The sequence below is a fragment of the Miscanthus floridulus genome, chromosome 1 (genome assembly GCF_019320115.1).
Source record: "Miscanthus floridulus cultivar M001 chromosome 1, ASM1932011v1, whole genome shotgun sequence".
In the NCBI taxonomy this organism is placed as follows: Eukaryota; Viridiplantae; Streptophyta; class Magnoliopsida; order Poales; family Poaceae; genus Miscanthus; species Miscanthus floridulus.
Window position 1 is genome coordinate 49,122,860 of NC_089580.1, and position 26,414 is coordinate 49,149,273.

General features: G+C 47.1%; 1 protein-coding gene across 1 annotated transcript; it reads right to left on the reverse strand.

Moving 5' to 3' along the window:
• Window positions 1-10,278: 10,278 nt before the first annotated feature.
• LOC136483154 (zealexin A1 synthase-like) lies at window positions 10,279-12,112 on the reverse strand. Its single transcript, XM_066480242.1, has one exon. It carries the CDS (start codon window positions 12,072-12,074, stop codon window positions 10,515-10,517), a length of 1,560 nt encoding a protein of 519 aa, XP_066336339.1. The 5' UTR covers window positions 12,075-12,112; the 3' UTR covers window positions 10,279-10,514.
• Between the last annotated feature and the right edge of the window lie 14,302 nt (window positions 12,113-26,414).

Below are 26,414 nucleotides of genomic sequence, written 5' to 3' on the forward strand. Positions count from 1 at the left end.
TTTCATTTTCATGTTCATTTTCATCATCATGTTCTTCATCACTTTCATCATCACAAGATTGTACCTTAGTGGCCTTAGCCATGAAGCATGATGAAGATTTGAAGAGAGAAGGCTTCTCATTGATAGCAATGTTTGCAAGAACCTTCTTCTTGGTGGTCTTGACATCATCACTATCATCATCATCATCACTTGATGAAGCATAGCTATCCCAAGTGACTACATATGAACCACCCTTCTTGTTCTTGAAGGCCATCTTGTCCTTCTTCTCTTTCTTTTCCTTCTTGTCCTTCTTGTTCTTCTTGTTGTCATCGTCATTGTTGCTATTGTATGGATATTGAGCAACAAGATGATCTTTGCTTCCACACTTGAAGCATCTTCTTGACTCTTCTTTGTTCTTGGATGATGTGGCCTTGAAAGCCAAACTCTTCTTCTTCTCATCTTTCTTCTCATCTTTCTTTTCCTTTTTTCTTCCTTCTCATCTTCATCTCTATATGTATCATCGGTCATGATGTCTCCCAACACTTGGTTTGGTGTCATGGTGTCCAAACCACTCCTTACTAGAATAGTGACCAATGTGCCAAATCTTGAAGGTAAGCATCTCAAGAACTTGTGGGAGAAGTCCTTATCCTTCACCTCTTCTCTAAGTGCTTTGAGATCATTGATAAGCACTTGAAGCCTATGAAATATCTCTGGCACACTCTCATCCTCCTTCATCTTGAAGCTTGCAAACTTCTCCTTAAGAATGTAAGCCTTTGCACCCTTCATGGCTTGAGTGCCCTCAAATGATTTTTTCAACTTCTTCCATGCCTCATGAACCATCTCAACATTCTTGATTTGCTCAAATGTTCTTTCATCAATTGCATCATGAATAGCACTTAGAGCAATGTCATTGTTTTGGAGAAGCACTTCTTTGGCCGTGGTGGGATTCTCCGGATCTTCAATCTCAATTTTGGTTTCTACCATCTTCCATACTCTTCTATTGATTGACTTGATATGTGTGGTCATCTTTGACTTCCAATATGGATAATTTGATCCATCAAATTGGGGTGGCTTCTTGGTATTGTTGATTTGAGCCATTTTTACACCAAAGGTTGTTAAGCCTCAAATCATGGTGACCTCGGCTCTAATACCACTTGAAAGGTCCTAAAGGCTAGAGGGGGGTGAATAGCCTAATAAAAATTCTACAACAACACTTAATAAAATAGTTAGACAATTATGAGGCGAAGCAAGTATTGCGCTAGCCTACTCAAAATGCAAGCCACCTACCATAATTCTAGTTTAGATAGTATCTATTCATACAATAGCTATGACACTACCCTATGTTAGTGTGCTCTCAAAGGCTAACTAAAGAGCCACACTAACCAAACAAGCAAGCTCTCACAACTAGCTACACTAAAGAGCTTGACAACTAGTTTGCGGTAATGTAAAGAGAGTGATCAAAAAGGTTATACCGCCGTATAGATGAAAGAACCAATCAATCACAAGGATGAATAACATTGAAGACCAATCACCTTAGAATCAATGATGAACACAATGATTTTTTACCGAGGTTCACTTGCTTGCCGGCAAGCTAGTCCTCGTTGTGGCGATACACTCACTTGGAGGTTCACGCGCTAATTGGCTTCATGCGCCAAACCCTCAATAGGGTGCCGCACAACCAACATAAGATGAGGATCACACAAGCCACAAGCAATTCACTAGAGTACCTTTTGGCTCTCCGCCGAGGAAAGATCAAGAACCCCTCACAATCACCACGATCGGAGCCGGAGACAATCACCACCCTCTCCTCGACGATCCTCGTTGCTCCAAGCCATCTAGGTGGCAGCAACCACCAAGAGTAACAAGCGAATCCCGCAACAAAACACGAACACCAAGTGCCTCTAGATGCAAACACTCAAGCAATGCATTTGGATTCTCTCCCAATCTCACAAAGATGATGAATCAATGATGGAGATGAGTGGGAGCGCTTTGGCTAAGCTCATAAGGTTGCTATGTCAATGTAAATGGCCAAGAGTAAGAGCTTGAGCCATCTATGGGGCTTAAATAGAAGCCCCCATGAAATAGAGCCATTGTACCCCTTCACTGGGCACAACACAGGCTGACCAGACGCTCCGGTCACATTGACCGGACGCTGGACCTCAGCGTCCGGTCGCCCGACGACAGCCACATGTCCTGATCTCAACGGTCACTAGAGTTGATCGGACGCAGCGCACAAACTGACCGAACGCTCAGCCTCCAACGTCCAGTCGTTTCCAGTAAGGTTCTAGAAACGATTTTCTTTGACCGGACGCGTTCGGTCATGCTTGATCGGACCCTGACAGTGTTCGGTCACTCAGTGACTTCCTACTACGCTGTCCAACAACAGGATCGGACCCTGGACCTCAGCGTCTAGTCAGTCCATGACCCAGTGTCTGATCGATTGACCGACGCCAGCGTCTTCACTGTTACAACTGACCGGACGTGCCGGTTCCTCTAGGACCAGCATCCAGTCACCTTGTGGCCAGCGAGACTGAGTCCTTTTCGCCTCTAACTTCTTCACCCTTGCTCAAATTTGCCAACCACCAAGTGTATCACCTTGTGCACATGTGTTAGCATATTTTCACAAACATTTTTAAGGGTGTTAGCATTCCACTAGATCCTAAATGCATATGCAATGAGTTAGAGCATATAGTGGCACTTTGATAACCGCATGAAAGCTCTAGTTTGGTTTTGGTGAATTGATGAAACCCTAAGCGCTAACCTAGTTTATCAAGTGATCATGAGATAGGTAGCACATTCCAAGTGGTGAAGCAAATGAAGATCATAACATGATGATGTTACCATGATGATGATCAAGTGCTTGAACTTGGATAGAAGAAAGAGAAAAACAAAACGCTCAAGGCAAAGGTATAAACCATAGGAGCTATTTTGTTTTGGTGATCGAGACACTTAGAGAGTATGATCACATTTAGGTTTGATAGCCATACTATTAAGAGGGCTGAAACTCATATCAGAATGCGGTTATCAAAGTGCCACTAGATGCTCTAACTCATTGCATATGCATTTAGGATCTAGTGGAGTACTAACACCCTTGAAAATGTTTGTGAAAATATGCTAACACATGTGCACAAGGTGATACACTTGGTGGTTGGCACATTTGAGCAAGGGTGAAGAAGATAGAGTTAAAGAAGAGTTAGTCGCGCTGGTTACAGAGTGACCGGACGCGTCCGGTATGTGACCGGACACGTCCGGTATCTTGGCGATAGACTTAGCGACCGGACGCGTCCGGTGTGAACCAAAAACAGCAGTATATGGCAGAGCAGCCGATCAGACGCTAGCAGCGTCCGGTCCGATACCACCGGACGCGTCCAGTCGAGCTAGGGTGCTTACTGTACTCCACTAGACGCTGCGGTTAAGTGTCCGGTCATTTGTGACTCTGCGTCCGGTGTGTGCGTCCGGTCATCAGCAGAAGGGGTAGCAACGGCTAAGTTTGTTTTAACAGGACACGTGGCAGTCCGGGGGCTACCGGACATGTTCGGTATGCCGACCGAATGCGTTCAGTATTCACGACCAGAGCGTCCGATGCTGCGTCCGGTCTGTTGGACTGCAGCATCCAGTCAGCCCGTATTTTGCCTAGTGAAGTGGTATAACGGCTCTATTTTGAGAGGGCTTCTATTTAAGCCCCATGGTCGGCTATGGCTGACATCTTTGGCCATTTTCATTGACATAGCAACCTTGTGAGCTAAGCCAAAGCCCTCCCACTCATCTCCATCATTGATTCATCATCTTTGTGAGATTGGGAGAGAATCCAAGTGCATTGCTTGAGTGTTTGCATCTAGATGCACTTGATGTTCGTGTTTCGCTGTGGGATTTGCTTGTTACTCTTGGTGGTTGCCGCCACCTAGATGGCTTGGAGCAGCGAGGATCATTGAGCGGAGGGTGGTGATTGTCTCTGACTCCGATCGTGGTGATTGTGAGGGGTTCTTGACCTTTCCTCGGCGGAGCGCCAAAAGGTACTCTAGTGGATTGCTCATGGCTTGTGTGATCCTCATCTTGTGTTGGTTGTGTGGCACCCTATTGAGGGTTTGGCGTGTGAAGCCGATTAGCGCGTGAACCTCCAAGTGAGTGAATCGCCACAACAAGGACTAGCTTGCTGGCAAGCAAGTGAACCTCGGTAAAAAATCATTGTGTTCATCTTTGATTCTGAGGTGATTGGTCTTCATTGTTATTCATCCTTGTGATTGATTGGTTCATTCATCTTTATGGCGGTATAATCTTCTTGATCACTCTCTTTACATTATCGCAAACTAGTTGACAAGCTCTTTAGTGTAGCTAGTTGTGAGCGCTTGCTTGGTTGGTTGGTGTGGCTCTTTAGTTAGCCTTTCAGAGCACACTAACATAGGGTAGTGTCATAGCTCTTGTGTGAATTGACACTATCTAAACTAGAATTGTGGTAGGTGGCTTGCACTTTGAGTAGGCTAGTGCAACATTTGCTTCGCCTCATAATTGTCTAACCATTTTGTTAAGTGTTGTTGTAGAAATTTTATTAGGCTATTCACCCCCCCCCCTCTAGCCATTAGGACCTTTCACCGCATTTCGATATGAGTTTCACCCCTCTTAATAGTATGGCTATCAAACCTAAATGTGATCACACTATCTAAGTATCTTGATCACCAAAACAAAATAGCTCCTACCATTTATACATTTGCCTTGAGCCTTTTATTTTTCTCTTTCTTCTTTTCAAGTCCAAGCACTTGATCATCACCATAGCATCACCATCATCATGTCATGATCTTCATTTGCTTCACAACTTGGAATGTGCTACCTATGTCATGATCACTTGATAAACTAGGTTAGCACTTAGGGTTTCATCAATTCACCAAAACCAAACTAGAGCTTTCAGGTTCACACTCAACGAAATCGTGAAAGCATGTTACGATCATGAAAGCGTGGGTGATCGGCTAAATAGCTAATGTGAACATAGCATGCAGCCAGAGGCTATGTTTGACCATGAGCGAGACTTGTTAATTGATAATTTTTGATCTATAGTGCTAATAGTGAGGTCGACTGGATCGATGGCAGCCATAATAGCAGTTCTAAGTTGGATCTCATCAACTAACAAGCTTAGTTAGGGTCAAACACGCCTTCACCACATGCTATCTTCGATCAAGATTGGGACAAAACAACTAATCTAGCCGAAACCATCGTCAAAGTGAGATCTAAAAGGGATAAAGCAACAAGACGATAGTTTAAAGAGATATGAAGCCGATCTGTTTCAATCTTAATCGGGTAAGGGGTGATGTTGTTACAAATAGTAAGAATACTAGTTATAACAAGATCAATAACTAGCAAATCTATTAAAAAAAGCAAGTAAACCCTACCAATCTTAATAGATTTAACCGATAACTAATTTGTATCAAAATTTGTACGAGATCGAGCCAGGCCGATGCAACCTTACAAATTTTGATAAGAATCGAAGGGTAACTTGTATCAGGAATTGTATGAGATCGAGCCGGACCGATGCAACCTTGTAATTACTGATAAAAGTTGATAGCTAACTTATACAAAGCTTACAAGAGGTCGAGCCGGACCAATGCAACCTTATAAACAAAGTATAAGTCGTGATTATACTCACAAACAAATCAAAGGTCGGACCTAACCGATGTAGCCCTGCTTGCCCGAAGAACTCACCGAGATCTGTTCTACTTCTACTCCTAAGGGGTGCCATAAGCCGAAAAGTAAAGGTACGGGTTTTTGATTGATCGCAGAGATGTCCATTACAATAGCCGGAGTCCAATATTTATACCCAAGGCTTGACTACGAGTCCTGGTTGAACAAGACTAGTTACGAAACTTGGAAAAGAAAACAAAATATCCTTAATTAATATAACTTGGACTCCAATCTTTTTCTTCTATAAAGTCTACCGTGTCTTCTCGCTTCAGGCCAATGCTACTTCCTGACATCAAGGCCCATTCTTGGAATGGTGACGTCACACCATCCAGCTGATTCCGACGGTAGCTTGTTTAGCCGATTCTACGAATATTTCGACTTCCTTCAATGGATTTCAAAATCCAGGGCTTTCACATATACTGGTCAAAATTTGGTGTCAACAGAACCTCCGCTCGGGTTTTGAGGCCCAAACCCGGAAACCATCCACCTAATGGTTTTGAGGCCCAAACCACCAAACTGTTCGCGAGTAGCGTACTCCATACGTGACCCCCGCCACTCGACGCGTGTCACCGCTGTCGTCGATCGGACGGCCGCCAAGTCCTCCAAAGCCGTGCTCGACTCACACGTCTACCGTCTTGACTCGGTCAACACGGTCACTCCTCCATGTACACTTACGCATGTCAATGTCCCTAGATGTCAGCCACCGCGGCTGGTCACTCGGCCTCCTAGTCCCTCAGTCCAAGCCTCACGTCTGTCCTTCACCGCTCTGGTCCATCAGCATGGCACGTCCCTACTTGACCTTTACCTTGCCGTCGACCACCACCTTTGAGCTCCACACCTGCGCACCACAAAGCCAAAAGACATATTGCACAACCCAACTCACGCCATGGAGAGACAGGTAGTTTATTTATCACCAAATAGAGATGAATATTATATGATAGTAGTAGGAAATTCTTTGTCCTTGAATCAGGGTATTCAGGAAGAATAGGTTTGTTCCAGCTGAAAGAAATCATTTTATCTACTAATAGTAGCCAAATTGGTATATTACCAAACCACGCCCCCATTAACACAGCTGTAGATATGGGTCCTTTGAGAATACGCCTTCTCAACGACCAATGGTTAACGGCGGTTCTGTGGAGTGGTTTTGCGAGAATAGGTCTAAGGGCAGCATCTACTCGTTCATCGCTTGCCTCACCTCGAAAAAGGCATGGCTTCTCTCTTCACTCACTCGCATGTTTGCCTGCTTCAATAGCCTGGAAGAAGGTGTTCTAAGAGCATAGTTTCGTATATACATGGGGTTCTTTCCATTCTCTTGATCAATAATTCACTTATAGAAAGTAGAAAGACTCTTATTTCGAAGATCCATATCTAATCCCATATTCTAGGGTGAATCTCGAAAGATAGGAAAGATCTCCCTCCAAGCCGCCTAAAAACATACATGTACTATAATGCCCTTCCCCATGAGTATCTGGTAACCACGTATGTAAAGGTATAATCGACAATTTAACAGCATAAGCAATAAGGAAGCCAAAATATAGTAGTATTTCTAATGTTTAGTTCACAAACTCACCCCAAAACGTGAATCACGTTGACAACCACTCGTCACAAGTCTAAATCACGAGGGCACATATCAACCTCGTATTCGCAGCTCGTCTTGTGGCACTGTTTATCATCCCGAGAGGCATTCTCGACGCTAGCAGCCAAATTGGCACACGATCAAACCTGATGTCCCCTAACCCCTTCTTCCCGTCAAACTCGACCACCACGATCAGATCCTCCACCCACGATCCATCCTCCAGAGCTCTTCTCTTCCCCGACGCCTGATGGAACGTGAACAAGAAATGATTGGATCCCAGTCCCTTGCAGTCAATACCCCAAATCGGGCACCAGATTTTCCCCGAGGCTTGGCCCAATCCTTCGGCGTTAACCGGCTGATCGATCTGCCAGTACCTTGCCGATGGCTTGCAGTTCGGTTGATCCCCTTCACGTGAATCCCCTTCCGTTCCGCCTCAGACAGTTTCATTCTCCGCAGCATGCCCTCAACATTCTCCATCCTTCCGCTCCCATAAACTCCCTCGCAGATCCTTAGCACCACTCCTCCCGTCACGCAGCGCGTGGAGAAGGACTGATCGCCCTCCGAAGATTGAGGGCACCAATACGTGGAACTCCAGGAAACGCTAGGGACCGGCAACCGTACGTGGATATACTGCCCACTTAGTCACATATAGGAGCAGCAAAGATTAATTTTGCCTAAACGAAATAGCAAATCAAGACGGTAAACCTCCGTGGCTGTCTGACGGGTGCGGCCTGTGTGAAATAGCGAATCAAGATTCAAGACGGACAGATGGCGGGCCTCCCATCCAGCATCCAGGGCAGAGCGGAGGGCGGCACGATCACCGCGTCAGGCCGTCAGGGCGCTAGGCGGCATGTTCCGTCTTCCCTCTTCCGTGTTCTCCCCCTCCGACTCCGTTGGAGTAGATTGGATTAGAAATGTAGGTGTACTTGCTAGCTTTGCCGTATTGGCCGTCTAGACTTGCTAGCTTTGCCGTATTGGACGTCTAGACTTGCTAGCTTTGCCGCATGGGCGGTGGGCCGCATCTATTGTTGCGGTGAAAATGAGTGCTAATCATCTCTTTCTTGAGTGTCCGATGGCCAAAGTTGTTTGGGAGCATTATAGCTACCTGTTTTGGAGCTGCAGTATCCCCAACCTCCAGGAACCTCAATCAAACATGGCCTTGGTCGAAAAAAAATGGATTGCTAATGGTGGGAAAAAAACCACACTTTTAATATTGCTTCAATATGTTGGATGATATGGAAAACTAGAAAAAAATCATGTTTTGAGAACAAAAACATCAAGAATCCCTCCGAGATTAACTGATGAATTGTTGGGCAGGTTTGTACAGAGGCAGGGAAGATATAGGAGGCGGTACTTGAAGGTGTTGGCATCATGTTACAGACCGGAACTACTATCTTGTTCAGGCGGTTGAAAGCATTGGGAGGAGGTGTTCCAAGACTGACGGGTAGTGGAGACTGGAGAGGGGATGCAGGATGAAGATGCTTGAGGAGCCGTATTACCAGGCGCTGGGCGACATATCTCTATTCTTTTTTAGAGTTAAATGCATGAGAGTGGCCTCTGAACTTATCAAGGGATGTCACCTAGATCCACAAACTTTAAAAACATATTTGTAAGTCCTTAAGCTTATTAATTGGTGCACATCAGTTGTCGGTATAGTCCAAAAATACATATGCGCATGGTGCACGTACCATTTTATAACTTTAGAGATGTACAGCACACCACTTAACAAGTTTAAGGATTTAGAAATGTGTTTTCAAAGTTTGTGGACTTTTCTCTTTCTTTTTGCAGCGTCCCTTCTCGTCTTGTCTTGGGTGCTCTGAATTGTAGGTGTATTTTCATTTGATATGAATGGAAATAGGGAAAAGCTCCAATTCAAAAACAAAAGGTGAAGAAGGCATTTTAGCACCATTGGTCTAGTTCATACAATTGATGTTGCAGATGAATAGAGCATCATCAAAAAACAAAGCAAGAGTGTAGTTGTAATGCCGAATTCGCCAATCAACTCCAAAACCTTGGACATGCTATAACATTTGACATCCAGAACCAAGACACATCGACAATTGAATCGTCGAGTACAATATAGGTTGTAAATTCATCACTACCAACTCTTGATCTATCAAGTTAGGTGCCTGATTTTGTCATCTCTTAGACCATAGATGACGCCCGGACTTAATATATTCACGTGAGAAGTGCCCATGATCAACCGACCTCCTAATTATAAAATTGGCTCCCGCAATGGCAATCTTGTCATGGCTATCGCTGAAATCGTCGCGGTTAACAAACTCCTAGCCGAATATTAATAATAATGTTTATTGATATATTTATTTGGACTAAATTTAAACAAACAAACAAAAAAGCTTTATTAAGAGCAGATGAGGGATGTCCTGGCAGAGGCGGCGGTGGCTTGGAGCCTTGCTCTTATTTTATGGTTTGATTTGGCATGAACCACGGCATGTGCGCTCGCGTGCATGTGGTACTTGGCACTAGAAAAACTGCTCTATCCTAGCGCCACCGCGCATGCCCGGTGCTGCCGCTATCCTGCACTGCAAGGACATCAGACGGATCGGGCGGGATTGGGTTGGCAGCTGACGGGCAGGACGATGGACGAGAGCGCGACCAGCCTGACCCAGATCCTGATCCTGATCCTGCCGATAGTGCTGCGTGTGCGCGTGCGTTGCTGGACACGACCACGTCGCTGTCCGCGCGCTACTCCATCTCCATTGGTGGCTGTCGCGACCAAACATTATCTGTATATACCAACCAGCAACAGCAAGTACAACCGCACGTATACAATCCATAATCTATATACTCATGAATCTAAACCCCACTAAATGTTCTATCTCCACTAACTTACAATGCTTTCATGCAAACTATCAATGTTATTTCTCATTAATTATAAAAAATTATCCACATCATCTCTATTACATATAATACTTTTAATCCTTAATCTATTAGTACACGTCGTCTACAAATATTGTTTGTTTCATCATCTATAATGTGATATAATATTTTATTAATTTCTTACCAATTTTACCAAATCTGATACAATAAAATAGCATGCAAGCCAAGTCATATATATATATATATATTATCTAGGGTCCATATAGTAATACACTCTATGTAATAATTTTATTTTTAAGAAAGTCCCGTAGCAACACACGGGATATTCTTCTACAGTTCTCAGGGTACCATCTAGTGATGCTCTCTATGTATAACAATTTTATCAAGTTCAGCGGCAACGGCGGAGTATTCTTCAGTATAATGTTATACAAAAGCACCACCAGTGATCTCAATATGAGCATGGAACACGCGGCGTGGCGCGCAGCACGAGCTTGGACTTTCTCTTCACGGTGATCCCGAACGCCTCGCTCATGTCCAGCACCTTCCCGTCGCCGTCGCCGTCACCGTCCGGGAGCGTCCAGTCGAAGTGGTAGAGGAGGCCCGCGAGCGCCAGCTCCATGTTGACGAGCCCCAGCGCCATGCCGGGGCACATCCGCCTGCCGGCGCCGAACGGGATAAACTCAAAGTCGACGCCTCTGAAGTCGACACCTCCAGTCCCCTCGAAACGCTCCGGCCGGAACGACTCGGGGTCGTCCCAGTACGCGGCGTCCCTGGCGATCGCCCACGCGTTGACCAGCACCTTGGTTCCCCGGGGCACGTCGTAGCCCATCACCCGGCACGCCTCGCGGCACTCCCGCGGCAGCAGGAACGGCACGGGCACGTGCAACCGCAGCGTCTCCTTCACCACCAGCGGCAGGTACCTCAGCTTCGCCGTGTCGGCCTCGGCGAGCCTCTGCTGCCCCCTGAAGGCCTCCCGCACCTCGGTCTGAGCCCTGCGCATCGCCCGTGGGTTCCTCGTCAGCTCCGACAGCGCCCATTCCAGCGTCGTCGATGAGGTCTCGCTCCCCGCCGCGAAAATCTCGAGGACGACGGTGGAGATGACGTCGGTGGTGAGCGGGCACTGCGCGTCGTCGTTGCCGTCCCTCTGCAGCCTCAGCAGCACGGCCAGCAGGTTGTCTTCTTCGTCCTGTCCGCCGTCGGCGTTCTGCAGCTGCTCGCGGATGATCTCGCCCATGATGTCGCGCACGTTCCGGTTGCACTGCTCGGTCTCCCGCAGCGCGCGGCTGAGGCGGCGCACAAGCCGCGACGACGGGTACAGGTCGGTGAAGTTGAAGCCGGAGGTGAGGACCACGGCCCTGTGGAGCTCGCGCAGGAACTCGTCCCTTCGCGCGCACCGCCCGCCGACGGCCGACCGCACCACGGTGTCTGTCATGGCGCGGCAGACCAGCTCGCCGATGTCCACCACCGCGCTGCCTCCGCCGGCGGCGGCGCAGGAGTCGGCCACGGACCGGAAGAGCCTCGCAGCCTCCTCCTTCCGGATGCGGCGGAACGACTGCACGCGGCGCGCCGAGAAGAGCTCCAGCACGCAGATCCGCCGGATCTGGCGCCACAGCTCGCCGTAGGGGGAGAAGAGGATGTCGCGGCCCCCGATGGTCAACACGTCCAACGTCGGCGTCAGGTGCCGGCTGGCGAACGCCGCGTCGTGGGTCTTCAGCACCTCCCTGGCCGCCTCAGCCGAGGACACCAGCAGCGTCGGCACGGCGCCCAGCCGGAGCAGCATCACCGGGCCGTGCCGGCCTGACAGCTCGCGCATCGCGCGGTGCAGGAGGCCGCCGTGGCGCGACGCGAGGAGGTGGTGGAGGCTGCCGATCACCGGCAGCTGCCGTGGTCCCGGAGGCAGGCGCAGCGGCGGCTTCACGGGCTGCGACAGTGACGCCGCCTGGAAGTACTTGTGAACGAGCTTGATGAGGAGCACGGGTAGCGCGAGGAGCAGGCCCAGCAGTAGCATCGTCCCCTCTATTATTGGCCGGGAAACGTGCTGGTGTGTGTGCCTGTGTGATGCTACTGTAGGAGTGCAGGAGTAGCTTATAAAAGAGAAGGTGCAAGATCTTTGCAGCCTATTTTTCAGGTCAATCTCATAGACCAAGTGCAATAATTGGTTTATAGCCAAGTTAATTAATATTTTTGCTGATGTGGAGGAGAGAAGAAAGAAAAGAGAAGAGAGCTTGACTCTCATATAAGCAACAAGCTGGGCACTGAAGCATAGGCACTAGTGGGTCTTAATATAGATGTATGTAAGGAGGAATAGGAAAGAAAATAAAACATATAATAAAAGAAATTTTGTAGACAAATAGAAGCCTAACTATTGTATAGAGTGGCTCTTATAACTGACTTATAGCCAAGTCCTTAGCTCTATTATTGACCTTTCTAATAGTTACCTCTTCATATTAGTGCATGACCTACTTCTCTCTCACAAAGTTTTTTTTTTCTATAAGCAGGCCGTAAGCTTACAATTCGTTTCTCTTCTCTCCTCCTCTCTCTTCTCCATCTTAGGTCCTCTTTGGCAGCGCTCCTACGTGCTCCGGCTCTGTTTCTGTTCACGCACTGTAGCCGGAGTCGCAGGAGCCGGAAAAATGAGCTACGCCGGCCCTATGAACAGTGCTCCATGAACAGTGAGGCAAAAAAGTAGGAGAGAGAAAAACGACTTCAGTGAATAGTACTGCATTTTAACAAGTTGGTGGTCATGTTTCGTGAAACAGATGTTCGAAATTTCACGAATGTCCCTGCACACGGCCTCAAAATACACTCAAAAACATGAATACCATTTTTTGAATCGCTAAATTCCAATATTTCATGCACCTGCAGTTCAAATTTACTTTTTAGCAAACATAAAAAATTTAAAAAATATACCAAAAAGTCATAGAAAAGTTCCAAATTGGAACATGTGCTTCAAGGTACTGTATAAATGCCACAGAAAAAATTTAAAAACAAAAATAAAATAAAAATAAAAATACTTTGTCGAGTGTCGGAATTGGCACTTGGCAAAGGAACCTCTTTGTCGAGTGCCAGGCTTGCAGCACTCGACAAAGAATATTTAGATTTTTTTTTCGTCTTTCGGATTAAAAGAAACCCCCCCTGAATTTCTTTGCCGAGTGCCCGCATCTCGGCACTCGGCAAAGGGCCGCCCCACTTAACCCTAGCGGGCCGGCCGGCCCGCTCCCACTCTCTCTCACAGCCGCGCGCCCCGGCCTTGCCCCGCCGCCGCGGACCACCGCCGCGGCCGGCCTACGCTCGGGTCTGCCCTCCCCGGCTGGTGGTGCGCCGCCTCGCCCCGCCGCCGCCCGACCTCCACCGCAGCCGGCCCCGCCCCGGCCCCGCTCCGCCGCCGGACGCGGACCTACCGGTGGTGCCCTGCCCCGGCTGCCTCCCGCCCCTGAACCGCCGGAGTGGAGGAGAGGAGGAGCAGGGGAGTAGAGGAGAGAAGGGAGGTGGAGGAGAGGAGAAGGGAGAAGGAAGAAGGAGAAGGGAGGAGAAGGGAGGGGGAAGGAGAAGGGAGGAGGAGGAGCCTCGGCCACGCCCCTCGCCGTTCGTCCCCGCCGTCGTCCCCGCCCCTCGCTGGAGATGAAGGTGACCCCAGCACCGCGTCGCCCGACTCCACCGCCACCCAAGGTGTAAAGCCCCCCCGGTTGTCGGCCTTCGTGCCTTGTATGTCATTGACGGCCTTCGTGCCGTATGTGGATGTGTGGGCCTTCGTGCCATACGTGGATGTGTGGGCCTTCGTGCCGTATATATGCTGTCGGCCATCGTGCCGGCTTTTTTCTTGCAGGTTTTGGAAACCTCCCCGTATAGGGGAGGTTCTACCAAAATTTTTAACTTATAGTATTATAATTCTTTTTTTGCAGAGCAGGACCCGTCAGAGGGGACCCGGAGTACGTAGGCGGCCCCGATCGTCTTCGTCGGCGCTACGGTCCTGCCTACACAGTGTCGCCTCGCCACTGCCCCGCTAGCCTGACTCCACCACCACCCTAGGTATAAATAACCTCTCTTCCTTATCGTTGTCGTAGATCGGTGTAACCTAGTTAGGCGTCTCCTATTCGAAACAGATATGGTTGGAGGTATGCGGATCTTCGCATATCTAAGACCGTATCTGTTTCAGATTGTCCACTTTTTTGGACACCCCACGGATGCGTAGATGGGGTAGTTTCCATGTTCTGCTTCGATTCGAGACAGAGTTTCGGCACCTCCTCCCTATTGTTCTCCGGATACACACTCTCCCTTACAGGACATGTATCGGGAGAACAATGAGGAGGTGCTGCCGAAATTCTATCTCGAATCGGAGTAGAGCATGTAAACTAACCTCATCTACGCATCTGCGGGTGGGATTAGGACCAATCCTCACCCATTAGACAGTAGGCACGCCGTTCAGATGCAATTGGTGGTTATATTACTCACTCATGTATATGCTAGAGGATGGATAACCGTGAGTGGATGTACATGGGCCGCCCAAGTATCGATGCGGGACCCACAGGATACCCCGCAAGGGAGAAAGAAGATCTAGTCTAACTAGGATTCTTCCCATGTAATCTTAGTAGTAATACTATTCAGTAATCCTACTAGGAACTCTCATTATAAACCGACTAGGACTCTGGCCTCCTGACTATATAAAGGAGGGCAGGGCTCCTGGGAGGGAGAAGAGAACAAATATACAACACAACGCTTCATAATCAATCCAACGCAAAGGCTAACGCTGACTGGACGTAGAGTTATTACTCGATCCACGATCGAGGGCCTGAACCAGGATAAATCGACTGTCTTTTGCGTTAACCATCGAGTTATGCATACACCGAAGCCCGAACATACTGCCCCGGGTACTCCCATGGTAGGCTATCGGTGGTCAAACATCGACAGCTGGCGCGCCAGGTAGGGGCTTTCGGCGACTTTGCATCCGAGAGCTCGATGGACCTCAACAGCATGATCTTCTCAACGGGATCAACTTTCATCTTCGGCTCATGGATCTGCGAGGCGGACAACAATGGCAAGCTTCAAAGTCGTCTCCTCGAGGATTCGAAACACCATGAAGACGATTCTATTCCGATGACCACGACAGATCAAATCTCAGGAGGATTCGCATAGCTTATAGTGTCTAATTCAACTCAGGTTCCGCAGCTTTGCGCATCCGACTCGAATTCGAACTCCGCATCCGAGTTGGAGTCTTATCTGAGTTCTTTTCCGATGGGACTTAAGAACACGGCCCTGACCTATCAAGAATACAACTCGGAGTACGCGCAGAATCCCTTCAAGAAGTCGGATCTTCCTCCACTCGGACTCCTAAACATGGCAACATCTTATTAGGCACGGCTCAGAGAAGTCCTCGATCCAGTACTAAGAATGCCATTGAGGGGAGCTCAGGAAGGTCTCGTCCTGACTGTAACATCTCAAGACTGCATTGTTCACTGGCCGAACTCTGTTCCTGAGGATAACAGTACCCGACTGGACAACACGACGACGATGGCTATTCTACCCTACCAAGAAGGAGACTCGATCTACGACATCGAGGCATCTACTAAAGTCATCAGCAACTCCGACAGTATGAAAACCAGCGCCAATAACAGAACGGCTCATGCATGGGAAGTACTCATGATTCGACGTCCTCAGTCACCGTTAAATCCCCCAGAAGCACCCGATGTCAGGTCATCAGATGAATCAGAATCCAACATATCACCCTTTGCCTAGGGCTACGATGGAGAAACCGAGAGTCAAAAACAAGCTAGAGAAAGAAAAAACAAGTTGAAGCAAGGGCGCCAACATCGTGCTAGGCAGCGCAGGGAAGCCTAGATTAGATACGAGTCAGAGTTGGCTGAATACGACAGAAGAAAATCACAACGAGAAGTCGAAGGAAGACACACGGCAAATACGCCTTACGATAAGATTCGAGAAGCATTAGAAGAACTCAGAGCAACTTCACATCCTAGAGAGAAGTATGAACAGCTCCAGGACTTGCTCCGGTCGACGATCCCGAGAACGCATGAAGAGAGAGCCCAATCAAGACTACCCGCCAGATCAACAACCCACAGGCAAGAAGATCAAAATCAAAGGAAGTCCTCTTTCGAAAGACTTGGGCCAGGTGGAAGCCATAATGGAGAAAGTAGGAAAGAACATAATCAAGGCCACTAATTTGAACAACCAAGAAAGATCAAGAGTAGGGTGCCTACTCAGACAGCCTCGCAGAATTATTCCCATCAAAACAACAGTTGGCCAGAAGGAGGTGCCGAATCCGAATTCAAAGAAGCCAGAACACATGACAGATTCCCCTGTTTCGCGAATAGGCTTGCATCAGTGCGATTACCTCACAAGTTTAAACCGTCTAACCACTCTAAGTATGATGGCAAAACTGAACCAAGGCAATGGCTCAGAATATATTCACAATCGATTGAACTAGCCGGAGGAGACGATGATATCAAGACCCTGTTCTTTCCCATGGCACTAGAAGCCATGCCCCTCCAATGGTTCGACAAATTAAATCCAGGATCTATCAAAAATTGGGAGGACTTGCAAAGAGCTTTTTGTGAAAATTTCACAGGAATCATTACACACCCAATCACTCATGCAGAACTGAAAGGACTCAAGCAAAAGGGAGGCGAAAGTCTCAGAAATTACTATCGACGATTCGGCAAACTACGGGCTCAAGTGCATGACATCACTGAACGAGAAGTAATTGAAGCTTTCTCTCACGGAATCATGGCTAGGTGGCAATTTGAAGACTTCTACAAAGAAAATCCGAGAAACAATGAAGAGTTTAGACGAACAGTAGAAAAGATGATTACTGTGGAAGAAAAAACACGAGAAAGGTTCCCGGATAGAAGCAACCAGGACAACCCGGACAAGCAAAATCATCGAAATAGTAGACATCAAGAAAGAAAACGTAGACCAGACAATACCGTGGCAATGGCCGACAAATCAAAGAAGTTTTCCAAACCCAGAAGATATGATGACATTGAAAACATATGTTGCCCATTGCACCCTAATGGGAGGCACACCATCGGAAATTGCTACACTTTCAATGATCGATACACAAGAAAAGATAGTAAGGAGAACACCAAAGAGGACAATCAGAAAAAAGATGAAGACAACCATGAGGACAAAGGATTCCAAAAACCTAGGGGAACAGTAGCAGTGATCTTCTCAGGGGCTCCGGATTGCAGAAGCAAACATCAAGAAAAACTAGCACTACGGACTATCATGACAGCAGAACCGGCTACACCAAGATATCTCAATTAGTCACAGTATCCTATCCAATTTACTAGAGAAGACCAATGGACTAGCGTGGGAAACGCAGGCCATTATCCACTGGTTCTAGATCCAACTATTGCTGGTATGACTGTCACCAAAGTACTAATCGATGGGAGAGCCAGACTCAACATCATCTTTTCAGAAACACTAAGGAAGATGGGACTACAACTCGCCAGGATGATCACACCAACAAGCACACCTTTTTACAGAATAATACCCGGCAAAGCAGCCATGCCGCTCGGACAGATTACTCTACCAGTCACTTTTGGAACACCCTCGAACTACCGTATAGAATTCATCAAATTTGAGGTCGCGGACTTCGATTCATCATATCATGCAATCCTCGAACGCCCAGCACTGGCAAAATTTATGGCAATACCACATTATCCGTACTTACTGCTTAAGATGCTAGGACCCAACGGTATCCTTTCTCTTCGAAGTGATTTGAAGCGTGCCTTTGACTGCGACGTTCAGGCAATCCAAATTGCAGCCAAAGCACAAGCTGACAATGGAAGAAAAGAAATAGCCATAATTGCTGCAGAGATGAGCCAAAAAGAATTAGAAATACTGGCTAAAAAGCCCAGCATCATCGCACCACCAAAAGAAGCCGACGTCAAGCAAATCGACTTGGGCACTGGCGATACCTCCAAGACAGCAACCATCAGTGCTCACCTCTCGGCAAAATAGGAACTCGCGCTCACCAACTTTCTTCGGGACAACAAAGATATCTTCGCTTGGAAGCCGGCCGACATGCTAGGTGTCCCAAGAGAGTTGGCTGAGCACAGAATTGATGTTAATGAAAGCTCCAAGCCTGTAAAACAATGGCTACGACGATTCTCACCCGACAAAAAGGCAGCGATTAAAAAGGAAATCACAAAACTGATGGCAGCCGGATTCATCAGAGAAATCCTTCATCCAGATTGGCTAGCAAACCTAGTTCTAGTACAGAAAAAGAACACGGACGAATGGCGCATGTGTGTTGATTACATAGATCTCAACAAGCACTGTCCGAAAGATCCATTCAGGCTGCCATGCATTGATCAGATAGTTGATTCAACAGCAGGGTCTGCACTATTATTCTTTCTCGATTGCTATTCAGGGTATCACCAGATCGCATTAAAAGAACAAGACCAGAGCAAGACGTCTTTCATTACTCCGTTCGGTGCTTACTGTTACAAGACCATGTCGTTTGGACTAAAGAACGCTGGCGCTACATACCAAAGAGCTATCCAAACTTGCCTTGGGGATCAAATCGGTGTGAAAATGTGGAGGCATACGTCGATGATGTAGGGGTAAAAACAAAGAACCCAGACACTCTGATTGAAGATTTAAAGCAAACCTTCGAAAACTTGAAGAGATGGAGATGGAAGTTGAACCCAAATAAATGTATATTCGGAGTTCCCTCAGGACAACTACTTGGATTTTTGGTCAGTCAGCGCGGGATTGAAGCCAGCACCAAGCAAATTCGAGCTATAACAGAAATGGGCCCACCTAGAAACATCAAAGATGTGCAAAAGCTAATGGGCTGCATGGTGGCACTCAATCGTTTCATTTCAAGGCTCGGTGAAAAAGGACTCCCTTTCTTTAAACTACTAAAGAAGATAGATAAGTTCGAATGGACAGAAGAAGCCAATGAAGCTTTCAAGAAACTTAAGGCATACCTCACATCCTCACCAATTCTCACACCCCCAAGGAAAGACAAAGATATGATGCTATACATTGCGGCGACTACTGCTGTGGTCAGCACGACAATAGTCGTAGAAAGAGAAGAAGAAGGACGCGTGTATAAAGTACAACGACCCATATACTACATCAGTGAAGTATTATCTGAATCAAAAATACGGTACCCGCATGTGCAAAAACTACTCTACGCCCTATTGATCACTTCACGCAAGCTTCGCCACTACTTTGAAAGCCACCAGATCATAGTGGTGACAGACTTCCCGCTCGGAGACATCTTACAAAACAGAGATGCGACGGGACACATATCAAAGTGGGCAGTTGAACTCAGAGCTCTTAACATCGATTTCACCCCGCGGAAAGCAATCAAATCTCAAGCCCTTGCCGATTTTGTGGCCGAGTGGATAGAGATTCAACAGCCTTTATCAGATACAATCCTTGACCACTGGAAGATGTACTTTGATGGGTCACTTAAACTAGGCGGAGCCGGTGCAGGCGTTCTCCTCATTTCTCCAGAAGGAAAACAACTCAAGTACGTCCTTCAGATATTATGGCAAGCTACAAACAACGAAGCAGAATACGAAGCTCTCATTCACGGGCTGCGAGTGGCAATTACTCTCGGAATCAAGCGATTACTCGTATACAGCGATTCAGCAGTAGTCATCAACCAAGTCAACAAAGATTGGGGCTGCACCAAAGAAAACATGGGTGCTTACTGTGCTGAAATATGGAAACTTGAAAAACATTTCCAAGGATTAGAAATTCTACACGTCCTGCGCGATTCCAACATTGCAGCAGATGTCCTCGCCAAGCTCGGATCAGACAGAGCGAAGGTTCCACCCGGCATATTCATAGAAGAGCTATCAGTTCCCTCTATCAAACAACCCGGTGAAACAACCCACGAAATTCAGGCTAAAGGCGTTCAGATCTTGGTAATCAACACTTCATGGAGCCAAGTTTTCATCGACTATATCAAAGAAAATAAATTGCCAGCAGATAAAGCAGAAGCCACCCAAGTTGTTCGCAGAAGCAAAAACTATGTTCTAGTAGGAGATAGACTTTACAGAAGAGCAGCATCATCAGGAGTACTCCTAAAATGTGTCTCATTTGAAGAAGGCAAAGAGATCCTAGACAAAATACACTCAGGTTGCTGTGGAAATCATGCCACTTCAAGAACACTGGTTGGCAAAGCATTTCACACCGGATTCTACTGGCCAACCGCTTTAAAAGACGCAGAAGAACTTGTCAGAAAATGCAAAGGTTGCCAAATGTTTGCAAGACAAGCCCATGTGCCAGCTCACAATCTTATCTGCATCCCACCCGCTTGGCCTTTTTCCTGCTGGGGGCTGGATCAAGTAGGACCTCTGAAGAAAGCAAAAGGCGGCTTCGAGTATATCTTTGTAGCAATCGACAAGTTCACCAAGTGGATTGAATACAAACCACTTGCGAAATACAGCGCAGCCAAAGCAGTCGAGTTCATCCAAGACATTATGCACCGCTTCGGCATGCCCAATTGAATCATCACAGATCTAGGCTCCCCCTTCACAGCTACAGAATTCAAAAGCTGGGCACAAGACTGTGGTTTCGGTATAGACTATGCGTCTGTTGCACATCCAGAAGCCAACGGACAAGTAGAAAGGGCTAATGGACTCATACTAGCCGGATTAAAACCAAGGTTATACGAAGAACTAGTGGACTATGGGTCCAAATGGATTGAAGAATTACCTAAAGTAGTATGGGGGCTACGAACTCAAATAAGCAGAGCAACAGGCTACTCACCCTTCTTCCTAGTTTACGGGTCAGAAGCCGTACTACCTACCGATTTGATCTGGACATCACCAAAGATAGAACAATACGATGAAGGAGAAGCAGAACACACAAGAAGATTAGAACTCGACAGCTCAGAAGAAGTCAGAGTAAACGCTACCCTCCAATCAGCCAGATACCTACAAGGTTTAAGACGACACTACAACAAGAGTACCCATCCTCGATCATTACAAGTCGGAGACTTAGTGCTAAGAAGGATACAAAAAACTGACGGACGACATAAGCTACTCAGTCCATGGGAAGGTCCGTTCATTGTCACAAAAGTCACCGGATCAGGCACATACAAGTTAATAACCGAAGATGGAAGAGAAGTCAACAATACATAGCACATCAGCCAGCTAAGAAGATTCTACGCATGAAAACAACTCAAAGGAGAGTACATGTACAAAGCACAAGAGATCAACGTTCATGACCTATAAAGATGTTGTTCCTCAACAAAATGTGTATTATGGCTTATCAAATGATCATAATCAATAAAGATGGTTTTTCGACAACATATGTATTATGATGACTAAGCCCCGAGTTGTTTCCAAAAGAGCAAAATGGCTGAAACATGCCTGAGCCTACCGGCCGAGAGCAAAATAGCTGAAAAGATGCTTGAGCCCACCGATGAGGGTAGCTAATACGCTAACACCCGAACAAAAGAGCAAAATGGCTGAAACATGCCTAAGCCTACCGGTCGAGAGCAAAATAGCTGAAAAGACGCTTGAGCCCGCCGATAAGGGTAGCTAATAAGCTAACACCCGAACAAAAGAGCAAAATGGCTAAAACATGCCTGAGCCTACCGGCCGAGAGCAAAATAGCTGAAAAGATGCTTGAGCCCACCGATGAGGGTAGCTAATAAGCTAACACCCGAACAAAAGAGCAAAATGGCTAAAACATGCCTGAGCCTACCGGCCGAGAGCAAAATAGCTGAAAATACGCTTGAGCCCACCGATAAGGGTAGCTAATAAGCTAACACCCGAAACAAAAAGCAAAATGGCTAAAAACATGCCTGAGCATCCCGGCCGAGAGCAAAATAGCTGAAAAGACGCTTGAGCCCGCCGATGAGGGTAGCTAAAAAGCTAACACCCGAAACAAAAAGCAAAATGGCTAAAAATACGCCTGAGCATCCCGGCCGAGAGCAAAATAGCTGAAAAGACGCTTGAGCCCGCCGATGAGGATAGCTAAAAGCTAACACCTAAAACTAGTCGACCGAAATTAAGCTTAAAAAGGCCCTCTAGCTCTTCGTTCCGAAAAGCAAGAGGCTCGGGGGCTACATCTAGATAGGAATACTTTTTCCTCAGAAAAGCACAAGCGCCACTCAAGAAAGCACTCGGATGCCGAAGTTTGTCAAAGCAACATTCTATGCTGAGTCGTTTTTACATAGCACAGACGAAAGGTTGTCAACACAAAGATCTACATCTAACAAGTCATAGCGCGGACAAAGCACTCGACTGATCACAAAAGAGGAAGAAAAGAAAAGTACTCGACAAATCGAGGGATTTCGTCAGGATAACGCACAGAGTTGTTTATAGGGCAGAGACGAAAATGGGACAAAGTACTCAGCAAGTCAAGTAACTCCGACCGCACCCGAGCAAAGAATACATCAACGAAAATAAAGAATCTTCATTTGAAGAGGAGTGTAATATTACAAGAGGCTGGTCAATTGGATCAGGCATTGTCATCAGGAAGGGAAATATCAATATTAAGATTGTCTACAACCCTACTGGCTAAACCTTCGACCTCAGGCTCCATCCTCTCAATGGCATCAAGGTATTCTTGGCTATCAGCTTTCTCTGCTATCTTGGACAGAGGCGCCTCTGGAGCAAGGACCCAGACCTGGGCCAGCACATTCTTGGTACATACTTGAGCGCACTTCTTTGCAAACTCTTGGAAACGAGTCGGAATCCAAGGAATGAACTGAGCCCAAGATTTCCCGTCATCCGCTGGAGTCCGGAGAACATCAGCTACTGAACGAAAGGATTTCCACAAAATGTTCCAATTTTCAGTAGCCGTCGCCAGCTTCCCAAACAAGTCTTCAATAGTTTTTTGGGCCTGCACAAGATCTTTATCAGCTCCACGCCTGATCAACTTAGCAAGTGCAAGTTCTTCTTCAGCATGAGTAATTACCTCCTCAGCCTTGTTATGACTTGTACGAACAAGAGTCTTCATTTCATCAATGCCCTCCGAGAGCTTTTTTCCTTCAACTCAGAGAGCTGGACAAGACACCAAACAACAAGTCAGCAGGAGGGAAAGGATTGAATACTGAAAGAAACAGAGAGAACCCGGAATACCTTTACATTCTTTCTTCATGGCTTCCAAGCTCCTCATGGCCTCCGAGTTCTTTGAGGCCTCCTGGATAGCAGCATCTTTCTGTTTCTCTAACTCCTAGGCAACAGTGTCTCTCTGTTTCTCTACCTCTACCACCCAGGCACGGAGGGCTTTTTCCTCTTTTTGATGTGACTTACGCTCAGTCTCCAACTCGGCTCGGAGGAGTTCAAGGTCAGTCTTCAGAGAACTTACCTCGGAGGACAACTTCTTCTTGGTTTCAGACGAAAAGAAGAAGCCGGTATGGTCACGAGAGAAAGTCTAAACAATTAAAGATAGAGAAAATAAGGCGTAAGGACGAAGGCAAAACAAATGGCCTAAGAAAGAATCTTAGAAAAACTTACGTGAAGCTTCTCCCCGAAAGAAGTCGTAGAGGACGCCAAGCTCCCCTAGGCTACGGTCAGCTCTGATAGCCGATGGGTGGCATCGAACTGTTGCACCATGTCATCGGTAAAAGAGGGACCGCCAGAAGTGAGAGAAGGGGAAGGAGAGGCCGGCTGGGGCGAAGAAGAAACGACCAAAGCAACCTCTCGGGAAGCCAAAGCCAATCCCTCAGAAGGACCCGACGCGACGGCCACAGTCACCTCCGGGGCAGCCAAGTCCGCAACTTCGCCAGGTAGCTCCGAAGCCCCCACAGCAACTTCACCAACAATATGTTGCGAGTCCTAAGGCTCGGAACTCAATGGCACGGCGGAAGGCTGAGAAGAAGTCGATGAAGAAATGAGAGAAGACGAAAGACTGAATATTGATAAAAGAAATCACCGATGAGAACCAGAAGAAGGAAGACAGAAGCAAAAGGATGAAACCAGAATCTACTCACCTAGCCACTTTCTTCTTCGCGAAGCCAAAAGAAGGCCTCACAGGGGGGACCACGACGGCAAAAACATCCCCACCACCCGACGACGGGAGCGGGATAGCAGATACCGGAGCCACGGAAGAAGCCGGGGCTAGAGCTATGGAAGAACTCTGCACTAGAGGAGCGGTAGAGCTCGGTACCGAGGCTACCAAAGAACTCGACACTGGGGCTTCAGGAGAAGTCGGTGCGGGAGCCTCAGAAGAACTCGTACCCGACGTCTGGTTACTTCAAAAAGTTCAAGACTAAAAGTCAAGACAAAGAAGAGAAATTAAATGCAACAGGAATATGAAAACAACTCACCGCCACATGATGAGGGGTACTTCGTCATCCTCCTCTCCCTCAACCAAGAAAACCAGAGCACCTGCTGAAAAAAGAATAAAAAGTACTCGGTTCAAGAGAAAAACAGGAAAACAAAGGAACAAAGAGTATTAAATGTGATCACCTAAGAGCATGCTAGCAACAACTAGAGTACCTGAGAGAGTACTTGGTTTGTGAGGCTTCTTGGAGACAGGCAGGCCAGATGAAGACCCATCCGTTTGCCCCCTCTTCGGGACACTACGAGGACCGTGAGGGACTAGACGAGGAACATATTCTTCATATACATCAACAAATCCGGAAGAAACCCCAGGAAGCGCTGTGGAGGTTGGGGACTTACTAGTTGCAGAAGTTCCAGTAAGTTTATCCCCAGTCCGCCACGGCAGGGAGAACATCAAGAGGGATCGGGTCAACAAAGTTCCGCCCAAGCTCCTACGAAAAAGGATAAAATAGCAAGACAAGGAAAAGCTAAGCAAAAATGGATGCAGCAAGAGTACATAAAGTACCCAAACAAAGAGATAAACAACTCACAGCTGGGGGCGGGTTGTTGGCAGAGAACTCGGAGACAGCAGGAGGAATAACGCTCACTCCTTTCAGCATCTTCTGGAGACGCTCGAGTACCTCCTCATCGGTCAGCTCAAGAGCTGGGACCATGCATGAAGGATCCTCGGCCCCAGAATACTCAAAGCCAAGGTGCTCCCGCTCTTTCAAAGGCTGAACTCAGCGATGAAGAAAACTCGAAACAATACCAAAACCGGTTAAACCCTATTGTTTCAGCATGCTAATCCTATCAAGGAGTGGCTGGATCACTTGAATCTCAACAGGTGACTCAAGTTTCTTGTCCCATCGGTCATTCACCATAGGACCAGATCCAGAATGGACGACAAGGGAAGGGATCAAATTGGCAGCATAAAACCAGTCGGCACGCCAATCTTTTACAGAATCAACCAGGTCATAGTCAAAGAACTTGCTCTTAAGACCCTGGCGAAACTGAATCCCGCAACCGCCAAGAACGCTGGTTTCTTCGCGGCGGGGTTGAGGTTTCAGATGAAAGAAGTAGCGAAAAAGAGATAGAGAAGGAGGGATTCCAAGGAAAGCTTCACAGAGATGAACGAAAATGGAAAGATGGAGAATGGCATTAGGGGTTAGATGGTTCAGACTAACCCCGAAATAACCAAGAAACTGATGAAGGAAGGCGGAAGCAGGAAGGCAAAGTCCGGCGCGGACAAAGGAAACAAAGAGGACAATCTCACCAGGACCCGGAGCAGGAACCCGATGCTCGCCCAGAACTCTCCATTCAGTGATGACTTTGCTTTGGATCAAGCCATCGCTGACGAGCTCACGCAGCTGATCTTCGCTTGTTGTTGGAGCCGGCCAAACCTTCTGAGCAGCCCTCATGGCCACGAACTCCTGGCTCTCGATCAAAGAAAGGGATGACTCCTCGTCCACGAAGGTCGCCTGGGACTTGCTCGTGGTTTTGTTCTTACCCATGAACTAGCGAAAGCAAAAAGGCACTAGGAAGATGAAGCTAGGATGGTGGTGCTCAGGTGACGGCGATGATGACGGCGACGGATTTCTGAAAGCTAGGGTTTAAAGGCAAGAGCTGGGCAGCAAAGGAAAGGAAGATAAAAGGTCTTTAAATAGATTTTTCAGTGATAAAAACAGCCCACAAGGCCCGTTAAAGCACGGTGTGGGAACGCAATGGTCCATTTACTGATATAGCTAAAATGACGGACGGCACAAATCCACACAACGGTACAATTTAACGAGTGGATTTCAGACTTATCCGTCCATCACCACAGCAGGGTTATCAGATCACTACAAGAACAACCCATCAACCAAGAAGAAAGAAAGGGCTACCTCGCAAGGAACAAAAGAACCCGATTATTTAAGAAAGAACTCGGTAATCTCATGAACGACAGGGATCACAGCAGAAAAGTAAAGGACAACTCAGAAGACAAGATTCGTTCCATTACAAGCGACTTCAAAAATAGAAGATTATAAATCTTACAAGACCCAACGAACTTGGTACCACGAAAAGCAAAGTAGCAAAGAGGAACACGGACACGG

Bases quoted from the DNA above. Each gene is read 5' to 3' on its own strand.
- LOC136483154 (XM_066480242.1), bottom strand. From the start codon at position 12,074: ATGCTACTGCTGGGCCTGCTCCTCGCGCTACCCGTGCTCCTCATCAAG.